The sequence below is a fragment of the Pristiophorus japonicus genome, chromosome 1, assembly GCF_044704955.1.
Source record: "Pristiophorus japonicus isolate sPriJap1 chromosome 1, sPriJap1.hap1, whole genome shotgun sequence".
Lineage (NCBI taxonomy): Eukaryota > Metazoa > Chordata > Chondrichthyes > Pristiophoridae > Pristiophorus > Pristiophorus japonicus.
In genome coordinates this window covers 486,922,576-486,934,860 of record NC_091977.1, presented here as the reverse complement: position 1 = coordinate 486,934,860, position 12,285 = coordinate 486,922,576, and the positions used below count along the sequence as shown (strand labels likewise).

At 48.9% G+C, this 12,285-nt stretch overlaps 1 protein-coding gene across 2 annotated transcripts in view; it reads right to left on the bottom strand.

The window, feature by feature from the left end:
• Positions 1 to 12,285, bottom strand: part of map3k22 (mitogen-activated protein kinase kinase kinase 22) — a 168,469-nt gene that overhangs the window by 45,924 nt on the left and 110,260 nt on the right. For both annotated transcript variants that reach the window (XM_070876618.1, XM_070876628.1), the window contains one exon: positions 1,938 to 2,030. In XM_070876618.1, coding sequence (XP_070732719.1) covers positions 1,938 to 2,030 — 93 coding nt within the window. The remainder of the gene's footprint in view (positions 1 to 1,937; positions 2,031 to 12,285) is intronic.

The window sequence follows — 12,285 nt, the reverse complement described above, 5'->3', positions numbered from 1 at the left end:
ACCCAAAGAAAAACAGACACCAAGGCAAACAACTGAACCACAACTCAGACGCTCCACGCGAGAGCGTAGACCACCTGAGAGACTGAACCTATAAAGACAATAAGACCTTGGGGGGGGGGGGGGGGGGGTGATGTCATGTATCTTACATTATTATATATAACTGTATCCTAACATGCTATACATGACTGTAATAAGATATGACCTGTAACCACCAGCATACCTTACCACCAGGGGTACACTTGCAAGAGACAGGTATATAAGGACAGGTCTCAGGCAAGTGCAGCATTCCAGAGCTGTGAAATAAAGGTGCAGGTCCAGAGTGACCTTGACTTCACTGCATGCCTCGTGTGAATCTGTACTGAGGGGACAGGACTTTACAGACATGGCCTCGGTTTCATGTCTCATCTAAAAGACAGCACCTCCAATAATGCAGCGCTCCCTCACTGATGCACTAGAATACATGCTGAAGTCCGGGAGTAGGGCTTGAACCTATGACCTCCCCACTCAGTGTTAAGAGCAGTACCATGAGCCAAGTGGACTATATTTTTTAATAATTAAGTGCATCAGCAATATGAAACGCCAGAAAAAAATCTGCTGCTATTCCAGATTCATGGACTACACTTGGATTTATATGGCAGTCTTTACATAAAAAAGATCCCAAATATTTAGAAATATGTGAATATAAACACAATGGGAAGAAAGAGGAAATATAGAAGAGACAGAGGAAGACTTTTTTTTGATTCATTCACGGGATGTGGGCATTGCTGGCAAGGCCAGCATTTATTGCCCATCCCTAATTGCCGTTGAGAAGGTGGTGGCGTGCTGGTCCATTTCAGAGGGCAGTTAAGTGTCAAAATTGCTTTGGATCTAGAGCCACAAATAGGCCAGACCAGGTAAGGACATCAGTGAGCTTTTTCATTCCAGATTTTTTTTAATTTAATTAACTGAATTTAAATTTGTGGTGGGATTTGAACTCATGTTCCCAGATTTAGTCCAGGCCTCTGGATTGACTAGACCAGTAATATAACCACTATGCTATCGATCCCAGACTGTTGTGCAAAACCCTTTTATTAAACCTTCTTGTTTAAGAAGTCCCAATAGCACAGTTGTTAATTGCATTGCCTACTATGCAATTAAGTCATACAGATCAGGGAGGCCCAAGGCTCGATCGTCCATTTGTTCCGAATTAGCTGATCTCAGAGAGGGTAGCAATAGGAGAACAAACAGTTGGCTTCAACATTTCTGGGCTAGAAGAGTGGAAAACAAAAAACACAGCTCCCACTTCACTTGACTGTCCACTGACTCCCACTGGAAAGAACGCATATGTGGGTATTGGGCGGGTACAGGATGTGCTCAAGGTTGGAGAGCCTGCCAACACTCTAAGCTCTGACATGAAGAGCAGCTACTTGGGTCTGGTATTAATGAGCTTCTCGTCTCCTTGCAACTGCATTCAGCAAGAATCAACCAGCCCCAACGCAGGGGAGTGATTTTTTTTTCAAAAACATTGTCTGCCAAAGTATCACCATGCATTTGCATTTTTAAAACAACATGCCGAATGTTTTGTTCCTGTGTTTTCCTGTAATTAGCTGAAAGATGTTTTCTTTATTCTTGATCTGCAGACCATAACTACAAACTAACTAAGGTCTCTTGAAATGGAATGATTTGCTAAGTGCTTCTTCCCCCTTCATGTTTTTATGATCTTTATGCCAAATAACATGACCAAATAGTTCTGTAGAGTACCTGTGCTACTGGGATCTAGGAAACAGCTTCCGTGGCAAGCAACTGGCCAATAGAGACATACAGATAGATATTCTGCTGTTTTATGTGGGCAGAGCTGAGAAATTATACAGAACTTTCCCTCAAGGGATGAAATAATAAAATTGAGTCAATCAATGCAGGACCATCAGGAATCTAAAAAAATCTGTCCTTTAACTTACCATCACTATAGTCCTTGCGATGGTGAGAGACGAGATACTGCCGTGGGTATGTCCCGCCTTTTCCCGCCCTTTCACAATAGTGATTGGCAGGTTCTGAAAGAGAAAACAAAATGAGCCGTTATTGGATGGTTTGAGAGCAACGCAGTTCAGCGATCCTTCAAAGGGCTAGATAATGAAATCTCCTGACAATACTGACATGTAAGATTTCTCAACATTTAACTTGGCTTCTTTTTTTTAAAAAGATAGATTATACAATCACCATTACAAAAGCTGCCAAACATTTCTGCTGTGCCAACAAATGGCTTGGCTCAGTTAATAGCACTCAACCTGTGTGTCAGAGAGTATGGGCCCAAGTTTCCACAAGAAAAAAAACGGGCGCCCCTCCGAGCTGGGCGCCCGTTTTTCGCGCCTAAAACGGCGCCTAAAAAAATCCTCGGTAGTCTGCACCTACTTACAGGTCCTCTGGCCCTTGGCGCAGTCAGCACGAGCTGTGGGGGGGCGGAGCCAGGTCCCTGCGCTGAAAACAGTGCCGGGACCTCTGCACATGCGCGCTACAGTCGGCACGCAAGTGCAGTAGCTCCAGGCGCCGAACTGTGTGGGAGGGGCCCGAAGCACGCAGCCCCTAGCCCTGGCCCAATGGCCTCACTGGGGCTCCTCCCACGGCCAGCTCCTGCTCCCTGCCTGACCAGACCCGACACTCGCTCTCCCCGCCCCCCCACCGCCACCGACCAGACCCGACCCAACACCCGCTCCCCCCCCCCCGACGACCCGAGACCCGACACCCGCTCCTCTCACCCCGCCCCGAGACCCGCTTCCCGCCCCCCCCCGCACCGACCAGACACCCGCTCCCCCCCCCGACTGACCCGACCCGCGCTCCTGTTCCCCGACCCGACGCCCCCCCCCTCTCTCTCTCCTCTCTCTCTCCCTCCCCTCTCTCTCCCCCCCCTCCCTCTCTCTCTCTCCCCCTCCCTCCCCCCCTCTCTCTCTCCCCCTCCTCCCCCTCTCTCTCTCTCTCTCCCTCCGCCCCCTCTCTCCCCCCCCCCACTCTCTCTCTCTCTCTCTCCCCCTCCCGCTCAGCGGCACGAACAGCTGCAGAATTCTCCCTGGCTGAAGCACTTTCACACAGGTAGGAAGATGGTTTATTTAATCTTTTCTTGGCTTATAAATGTTTATTCAGGTTGGATTTATTTGTGTAATATTTGTAGAAGTATAAATAAGGATTTATTGTTGAATTTAATGAGTTCCCTTCCCCCCCACCTCGTTCTGGACGCCTAATTTGTAACCTGCGCCTGATTTTTTAATGTGTAGAACAGGTTTTTTCAGTTCTACAAAAATCTTCACTGGCTCCATTCTACTTTAGTTTGGAGTACGTTTTCACTGTGGAAACTTTCAAATCAGGCGTCAGTGGCCGGACACGCCCCCTTTTGAAGAAAAAATTCTGTTCTAAACTAGAACTGTTCTACCTGACTAGAACTGCAGAAAAAAAAATGTGGAGAATTGCGATTTCTAAAATAGTCCGTTCTCCACCAGTTGCTCCTAAAAATCAGGCGCGAATCATGTGGAAACTTGGGCCCTTTGTGTGCACATAATCTAGGCTGACATTCCAGTCCAGTAATTGGGGGGTGCTGTCCTTCAGTTTTTTTTTTATATTTTTCTCAAAATGTGTTTTTCTATTTGTTCTTAGGATGAAGGCAAGGTTACATTTACTGCCCATAAATGGTGGGCCATCTTCAGAGTTCATTAAGAGTTGCCCACACACAGGCTAAATCAGGTAGTGTTGGCAAGTTGCCTTCTTTGACAGGTGTGAGTGAAAGGCATGTAAGTATTTAGTTCTCTCATCATTCTAATGAGGGTGGCATTTTCCTTTAAGAGGTCATTTCAAAATCGCCATTTGCTTACTAAGAAACACAGATACGCAAGAATAATATAACAGGATTAAGTATACTTAATATTTTATTTTGTGTGTCACAATTTGTTTAGGCTTTTATTATTGAGTACCCTAATAAAAGAAGACGACTCTTTGGAACAGGATTCAGCCCTCCAAGCCTGCTCCGCTATTCAGTTAGATCATGACTGATGTGTATCTTAATTCCATTTACTTGCCTTGGTTCCATATCATTTATTACCCATACCTAACAAAAATCTATCATCTCAGTTTTGAAATTTTCAATTAACCTAGCCTCAATTGCATTTTGAACAAAAGTTCTAGATTTCCTCTACCCTTTGCATGAAGTGTTTCCTGACATCACCCCGGCATGATCTGGCTCTAATTTTAAAGTTATTTCCTGGACTCCCACATGATGAAGAAGGAGGACAACTTGCATTTATATAGTGTCTTTCACGACCTCAGGACGTCCAAAATTCACTTCACAGCCACTGAAATACTTTCAAAGTCTAGTAACTGTTGTAATGTCGGGAAACACGGCACTCAATTTGGTTCCACGGACAGCAATGAGATAATTGTCCAGATAATCTTTTTTTTGCTGGTATTGGTTGAGGAAAAAAAGTTGGCTAGGACACCATATCATCAATATCAGAGTGTTAAGGAATACCTGGGGGCCGAAATTCAGTGCCGCCAGAAAGCTGCTGGTTATAACGCCATTTTCCCCCGATTAGTGCCGCTATGGTTGCAGCAGTCATTGGATCCATATTCAGCTTTTTAACCCCCAAAAAGTCCTCCAGCACTAAGTGCCCTTCAAAATTGATAGTTTGCAGTGGTGTGGGTGGGTTAATTGGGGCGGTATTCCCACGGGGAAATTCACCCTTAATGTGATTGCTAGCCAACAAGCCAGCTGTTTCCTGGCCTTCTTAAAAGCCCGGGTTTGCAGCTAGGCCCTGAGGAGGGAAGGAGGTGTGTGCCAGGATGGCTGGTGCTGCTGTGGTAAGAAGGGCTACGAGATTTTCTGATGCCAAGCTGGAGACAGAGGTGCTGAGGTGTCGGGGACCTCCAACCATAATAGGACGGTGACCCAATGTAGAAAAAGGATAAACGACATCATTCGTTTGATGAAAGTGAGTACCTGTCTCACCAACTGCTCACCTTTCAACTGCAAGTCTCTCCTTCAACCTTCCCTTATTTCCCACCTTCACACTTTAGTCACTGATGCAGCATTTCATTGCTGAGGCCTCTATGTATGTATATATGTGTGTGTGTGTGTGTGTGTGTGTATGTGTGTGTGTGTATGTATGTGTGTGTGTGTGTATGTGTTTGCAATGGAGGCCCTCTCATCTCACATTGACAGCTGCATGTCACGGACACACACTTGTGCTCTCATTTCTGATGCATCACCATGATGCTACAAACCAACCATTCTTTGTTCTGCAGGCCAAACGTGCTCATAATCGCTTTGAGCAAAGGAGAACTGGTGGTGGCGAGGCCGACATACAAGACCTCACACCCTTGCAGGCAAGGGTCGAGGTACTCGTGGGCAGACATGGTGCCTTTCCTGTGGCCCAGGGCACTGGCGATGCTGATGAGGGTAAGTGAAGGCCCTTCTTTAATGCTATGTCTCCCTGAATGCTGCAGCACCTACTGTGCTTTTGCCCTGAAAGTCTGCTACTTGTAGGCTCGATGTGTAAATTCCCCATCTCCCCCTCACGGCAGGCCTTCTCCCATTTATGTTTGCAGATGTGACACCCCCTCCTATGGGCTCCGGTACTGGCGATGCTGATGTGGGCAGCATGGGTAAGTGAAGACACTTCTTTAAAGCTATCTCTCCCTGAATGCTGCAGCACCTACTGTGCCTTTCCTTCCGAAAGTCTGCTATTTGCTGGCTCCATGCGTCAATCCCCTACCTTTCCCTCATGACAGCCGCTCTCCCATTGATGCTTGTAGATGAGAGGCCGAGTGGCAGCCGAGGCAAGGGAGAGGATCCTGCTGAAGGACCATTGCCAGACCTGGGGGAGAGCATTGGGAGCAGTGGCAGCCGAAGCGATGAAGCTGCTCCTCCTGAGACACCGGATGATGAGAGACTGTCACAAGGCCTGCAGGAGACCCTTGATGAGAGCCAGCCAGATGAGCATACTGACAGCATTGAGGACAGTGCTGAGTTTTCGAACATTGTTAACACTCTGGATCTGACTCCATCTTTTGCATCCGAGAAGGACATCTGCAGCTTCCACACAGGGAAAACAGCAGCCTTCCCAGACCCATGAGGCAGCCACAGGGGAGACACTGAGGCGAATTGGTAGGGTAGGCACACGTAAGAGGAGTTATTTGGAAATGCACAAGAGTGGAAAATTATGTTTATGTGTTACTTTTCGGCACTGTTTATTATTCTGTTTAGAGTGATATTGATTATGTATTAAATCTTTATTTTTTGCACCTATATCTGGGTGGGTGTAGAATGTGATGGTGGGCAATTATGTATCCAGGCACTCATTGGGATTGCCGTGGAAAGTAGAAGCTGAAGGGTCATATGGGGATGAAATGATCAGAATCGAGCAGCGAGCAGACGTGTCTACACTTCCCTTGCAGGGTTGGGATGGTGATGCCTCCTGGGTGGCTCAAGACGTCCTCCTCCTCTTCCTCCTGCTGCTGCACCTTCTCCTGTGGTGGTAACTCTGGTTCGGCCTCAATTCTGTCCACTCATGACAGCCAGGTTATACAGTATGCAGCAGACAACCACAAAGATGCCAATGTCAATGCAGTGCTCAATGATGCACCTGGTGTCAGAATGAGTGTCGTTTGCTCGGCTGCAGTCCTGGGGTTGCGAAGTGGAGTGGGCAGCCAAATGGACAGGGGATGATATCCCTTATCCTGAAGCAGCCACCCACAGTCCTAGTTTGGACCGGTGAAGAGTTTGGACACTGCTCTGGCGCAGGATGAAGGCATCATGGCTGCTGCCTGGATACCTGGCATAAACTTCCAGGATCCTTCACTGGTGGTTGCACACCAATTGAACATTCAGAGAGTGGTATCCCTTTCTGTTGATGTTCGAGATGGTGTTGTGGCGCCCTCAGTCCAACATGTATGCAGTCGATGGCCCCCTGAACCCTGCAATCCGGACAAATCCGGCCTGCCACTCCACCTGTTTCTCCCTGGTCATGGGGAAGGAGATATATTGCACTCTTCATTTGTACAGCGCATTGGTGACCTGTCAGATGGAGCGATGCGCGGAGAATTGGGAGATGTTGGAGATGTCTGCACTTGCAGACTGGAACAAGCCCGTTGCGTAAAAGTTCAGAGCTATCGTTACTTGGTCTCCACACTGGGCGCTGTCCTCAGCCTTGTGTGAGGCTCCAGAGCTGGCCGCAGGACACTGCACAGCTCGGTCAGGATGTCCTTCATGGATCTCAGCCTCCGCACACATTGCTCGTTGCTGAGCTGTAGGGAGGAGAACAGACGCCAGTAGACCCTAGGACTGTAGGGCCTCCTTGGCAGAGGCACGTGCTGGGCCCCTCCCATACAGCTGACTGAGCACCTTCTCCCTTTTCCTGATGATGTTGCGGAGCCTCTGTAAGCTGCTGCTGGCAAAGCTCCTCGCCACTATCTGGTGAGGCGGGTCAACATATCTCACCCTCCTCCTCACGCCATCTCCCTGCTGTCCAGGCTCTGGACGTTGACGTCTGCGGACATCTGCAGGCCCTTCTACATGTTGGGCAGCCATGGCTGCTGTCTCCCTTTTCCACTGCCTCAGGACTCGTTGGTGATGGCAACGCCTCCTCCTGTGTGGCTCCCTGCCTCTGACAATGTGGAGCAGGCGTCCCCTGCCAAAACTGAGCCCATTATGGCTGGAGGCTCGACCCTCACTTGGTGGCCTCTGTGCAGCAGAGATTTACTCTCACCGGCCACGACTGATGAGAGACGGGGAAACAGTTTGATCGCTCAGCAGAAGTTTTCAGAATCCTGCTGCCGTTTTTGAAATGTGAGGTCTTGCACTTTTACCGGGAATGTTTTACTCAAAGCCTGCGGTCACGGTGTACGTCTTTAGGTAAAGAATGATAATAATCATAATAATCATGATTACATCTGTCGGTTATGTGTTGTATTAGTCTCTGTGACAGTACATAGCAATGATATCACGCAATGATCTCATGCCATGTCGTCCTGACACCTTTTACAGAAGAAGCTAGTGACGATGAGGTTCATGCAGAGGTGAACAGGTGGGGGGCCATGAGTCCCCAGCGACATCACTGAGATGGAGGAGCGAGTGCTAGCACTCGTGGGGAAGCACCTCCGGACAGCCACGGACACATCTGCAGACCCTGAAGTGATGCCACGTGAGTAAAGCGTACACCATTGCGTGATGTAAGGTCAATAGATGTCACACCAACTCTTATCCGAACAATCATATATGATAGATGATCTCTAAAAGTGTCATAGAAATAATGCTGGCCTAATGAAAATCATTGTAATTCACAATGTGTTGATGGTCATGAAATGTGATGTCTGCGATGATTTTGAGAGCGGTGGTGCTTTTGTCGTACATATGCTGTGTGTAGCGCTGGACTCAGCTTGTCACCCTAGCACCTCCTTCTCCTCTAACAACCTCATTTGTGTCTTGCAGCTCATATAGTAGCGCGGCCCCAGGCAAGGCCACAGAGGCCAAAAGGTGGGGGTGTGGGGCAGGAGTCGGCAGACGATCCGATTGCATCTGGTGCTGAGGAGCTCCGATTGTCGCCCGTCAATCCGCTGGGTCTGTTCTCGACGGATGAGAGCGCGGACTTCGAAGAACCTGCATCGCCACGCTCCAGAACCCATTCCACCCCAAGGCCATCTAGTGGTCCTCCGGTCATTCCCGCCTCCACTCTGGAGGTGCCAGCCCCAAGCACCTCTCCACAGGGCACCCCATTTGTCCCCAGGAGGACAAATGGGGTGCCGACCCAGTGGAGGCCTCATGAACGCGGCAGGTCTGTTCCACGAGCGCGACATGACAGCGGAGAGATGGTTCAGTTGTCCAGGAGAACTGTAGACATTGGTGACCAGCTTATCGAAGCTTTGGGTGCATATCCCGACACCTGGCCACCATGTCCGAGTACATTCCGCGCATGGCGGAGTCCCTGGATGCGATAGCCTAGAACACTGCTGCCACAGCCCTCCAAGTGGTCCCAGAGCTCGGCACTCCACCTCTAGATTCCGCACCATCACTGCGAACGACAGATGAGAGCAAGGGCCAAGATCCTGCTTCTGCATCAGAGAATGTTGCCCCCTTGGCACCCCCCACTCCTGTACCCGTCCAGGACCCGCCGTGGAGCGAGGAGGGGAAGGGGTAGAGGTGGGGAGAAAAAAGAGAGGAGGGAAGGAAAGTGAGGTGCATGTCCGCAGGTGATGGCTGTGTTATATCTCCATCTGGATGTATGCAAATTGTTGCAATGTATGGGGGCTGGGGACCACGCTCCTGCTTTGCCTTTGTATTCTGTGTTGTTGGACATGTTGACCATGTGATTTATGTCAATGGTGGAAAAAGTTGGATGTGGGCGGGGGTTGGGTGTTATTGGCTGTGTTACTTATGATTTCAGACCAATGCTGGTGTTAAACTTTTGTTATTGAACATAACCTTGTTGCGCATTGTCTCAGATAGCTGGACCATTACACACTGGTGATTCCTTACCGTGAAAGGGTTAAATACAACTTATCAATCAACGTAAACTTTAACTGGCACCAAGGTGATGGGCACCATTGATGTCTGAGCTGCACACACAAAGCAGTGTGTCAGCGTTGTCACTCACATCAGCGTTCTTTCAGGCAAATCTTTCCGATATCAGCTCCTCGCGTAAGAGTGGGATTTAACAAATGCCAGCCACACCGCTGGCATCGATCCCGGTGAGTTCCACTTTTTGTGGGTGTTTTTTTGAGCGGGTGATATTCTGGGCGATATGTGTGCGAGGTGGTGAAATTGATGGTGGCCGATCTCCATGGCCGCTAGTTTGGGTAAATTAGCTCTTTATGACCAAAACCAGTCACCGGGCATTATTATTGAATCTAGGGATTAAGTCCGTGAGTAAAGTAACGCTGGCCGATAATATGGGCGTTGAAATTGCCCATTCTGCTGTTTCCACCCAAAAAAAGTGGGTGGGCCGTTATATTTTTTCTCGGCATTAAGCACATGGAGAAAGTAACGCTCGGCAATAAGTCTCCGAAAAATGCCCCTCAGTTTCCATTTTGTGCCAAAATGGGCAATATCTGGGTGTTCTATGTCATTTCAGTGGCTGAGTGGGCATTAAGCAGGCAAAAAAAGTGGAGGGCCTAGCCCTTTGTGACAAAAATAGTGAAGAAAGAATTTGCATTCATCGAATGCGTTATTAGGTCCTTGCAACGTACTTTTGCATAATGAAAAAGCTTTCGACTGCAGTGAATGTTGTTTTGCAGAGAAACAGCCCTACTTATCCCCACGAATACACAAAGGTTTGTTAATACTTTTTCTAGAACGGAACTGTAGGGCACATTTAACTCTTAGTCACAGTAGATCTTAATGTTTAAAATTTTAAAAGGGTTCAATTGGGTAGATACAGAAAAACTATTTACTCTGATGGGGGAATAAAGGGCTCAAGTTTCAGCTCGAGTTGCTCCTATTTTTTTGGAGCAACTAGTTTAGAATGGAGTATCTTAGAAATTGCAATTCTCGGCATTTAGTTTGCTCCAATTCTAGTGAGTTAGAATAGTTTCATTTCAGAAGTTTCTTTTTCAAAAGGGGGAGTGTCCGGCTCCTTACGCCTGTTTTGCAAGTTTAGGCAGCGAAAACTTACTCCAAACTAGGAGTAAGCGTAGATTTTTGTATGCTCAGAAAAACCTTGCCTACATTTTATAAAATTAGGCGTAGGGAACGAGAGATGGGGGGGAGGGAAGTTTACAAGCATTAAACACTTCACTTTTACAAATAAAGAGCCATCATCAATAATAAATGAAAAATAAATCAACCAATAAATCAATCCAAAAAAATTACAAAATTAAAAATAAAATAATTAAAATCTATAAATAAAAAATGTAAAGTTTCTACTCACCTCCTGCAGCACCAGGAGCCCTTCAACAGCCTGCTGGGACGGGCCCCCCCCCCCCCTCCAGGAGATGGTCAGGCAGGCCCCGCCGCCGGCCAGGACTTCGGGCAGGGCCCACCGGCGTCAAGGACTTCGGGTGGGGCCTGCCGCCAACCAGGACTTCGGTCGGGGCCTGCCGCCAACCAGGACTTCGGGTGGGGCCTGCCGCCAACCAGGACTTCGGGCAGGCCCCGCCGCCAACCAGGACTTCGGGCGGGGCCCGCCGGCGTCGAGGACTTCGGATGGGCCCCGCCGCCAACCAGGACTTCGGGCGGGGCCTGCCGGCGTCGAGGACTTCGGACGGGCCCCGCCGCCAACCAGGACTTCGGGCGGGCCCCGTCGCCGACGATCACGCCACTTTGGACGGGGCCCATCCCCAGCGAGAAGCCGGGCGGGTGGGCCCCACCGCCGACGAAGTGTTCGGGATGGGACTGCCTCCAGGAGATGCCGGGCGGGCTGCCGCAGAAGAGGTAAGTACTGTCAGGCCACTTGGCCTGGAATAGGGGACGACGTCCCTTCGGCCAGGGAAAGGGTCGTCGCCCGGAGACGGGACGCGCTGGCAGGGCCAGGAGTTACTGCGCACGCGCACAGCTGCTGGAACTATTTTTGGTGCAGGGCTGTAGCTCCGCCCCCAGCAGCTCCTGCTGCGCCGCACCGAGCTGGAAACGGCCCTACAGATATCGGAGAGTCGCGAGGTAAGTATTTGGCGCTTTTTCAGTTCTGCAAATTAGGCGGGCCTCTCCAATGTGTGCCGTTCTAGCGGGGTTACGAAACTTGAGCCCAAAGAAAGTAACAGCCATGAATTCCATTAAAAAATGGACCCAAAGCAAGTGTTTTGCCAATGTCGCGCATCACAAAGGAAATTGCGCAGAATAACACTTTTGAGTTCTGAATGTCTTTTGGAACTTGAACGTGTATTAACAACCAAATATTATTTTTCTTAAAATTGGAGCCAGGCCATTTAGGAGGGAAATCAGGAAGCAAAGTGTAGTGGAAATCTGGACTTCTCTCCCCCAAAAGGCTGTGGGTCAACTGAAGCTTTCAAAACTGAGATCGATAGATTTTTGTTGGCTAAGGGTATGAAAGGTTGTGGAACCAAGGAGAGTAAGTACAGTTAAGATACAGATCAGTCATGATCTCATTGAATCATAGAATCATAGAATGGTTACAGCACGGAAGGCGGCCATTCGGTCCGTCGAGCCCTTGCTGACTCTCAGCTAGTCCCACTCCCCTCCCCTAGCCCTGGAGCCCTGTGATTTTTTTTTTCCTTAAAATACTTATCCAACTCCCTTTTGAAAGATAAAATTGAGTCTGCCTCCACCACCCTTTCCGGCAGTGCATTCCAGATCTTAACCACTCGCTGCCTAAAACG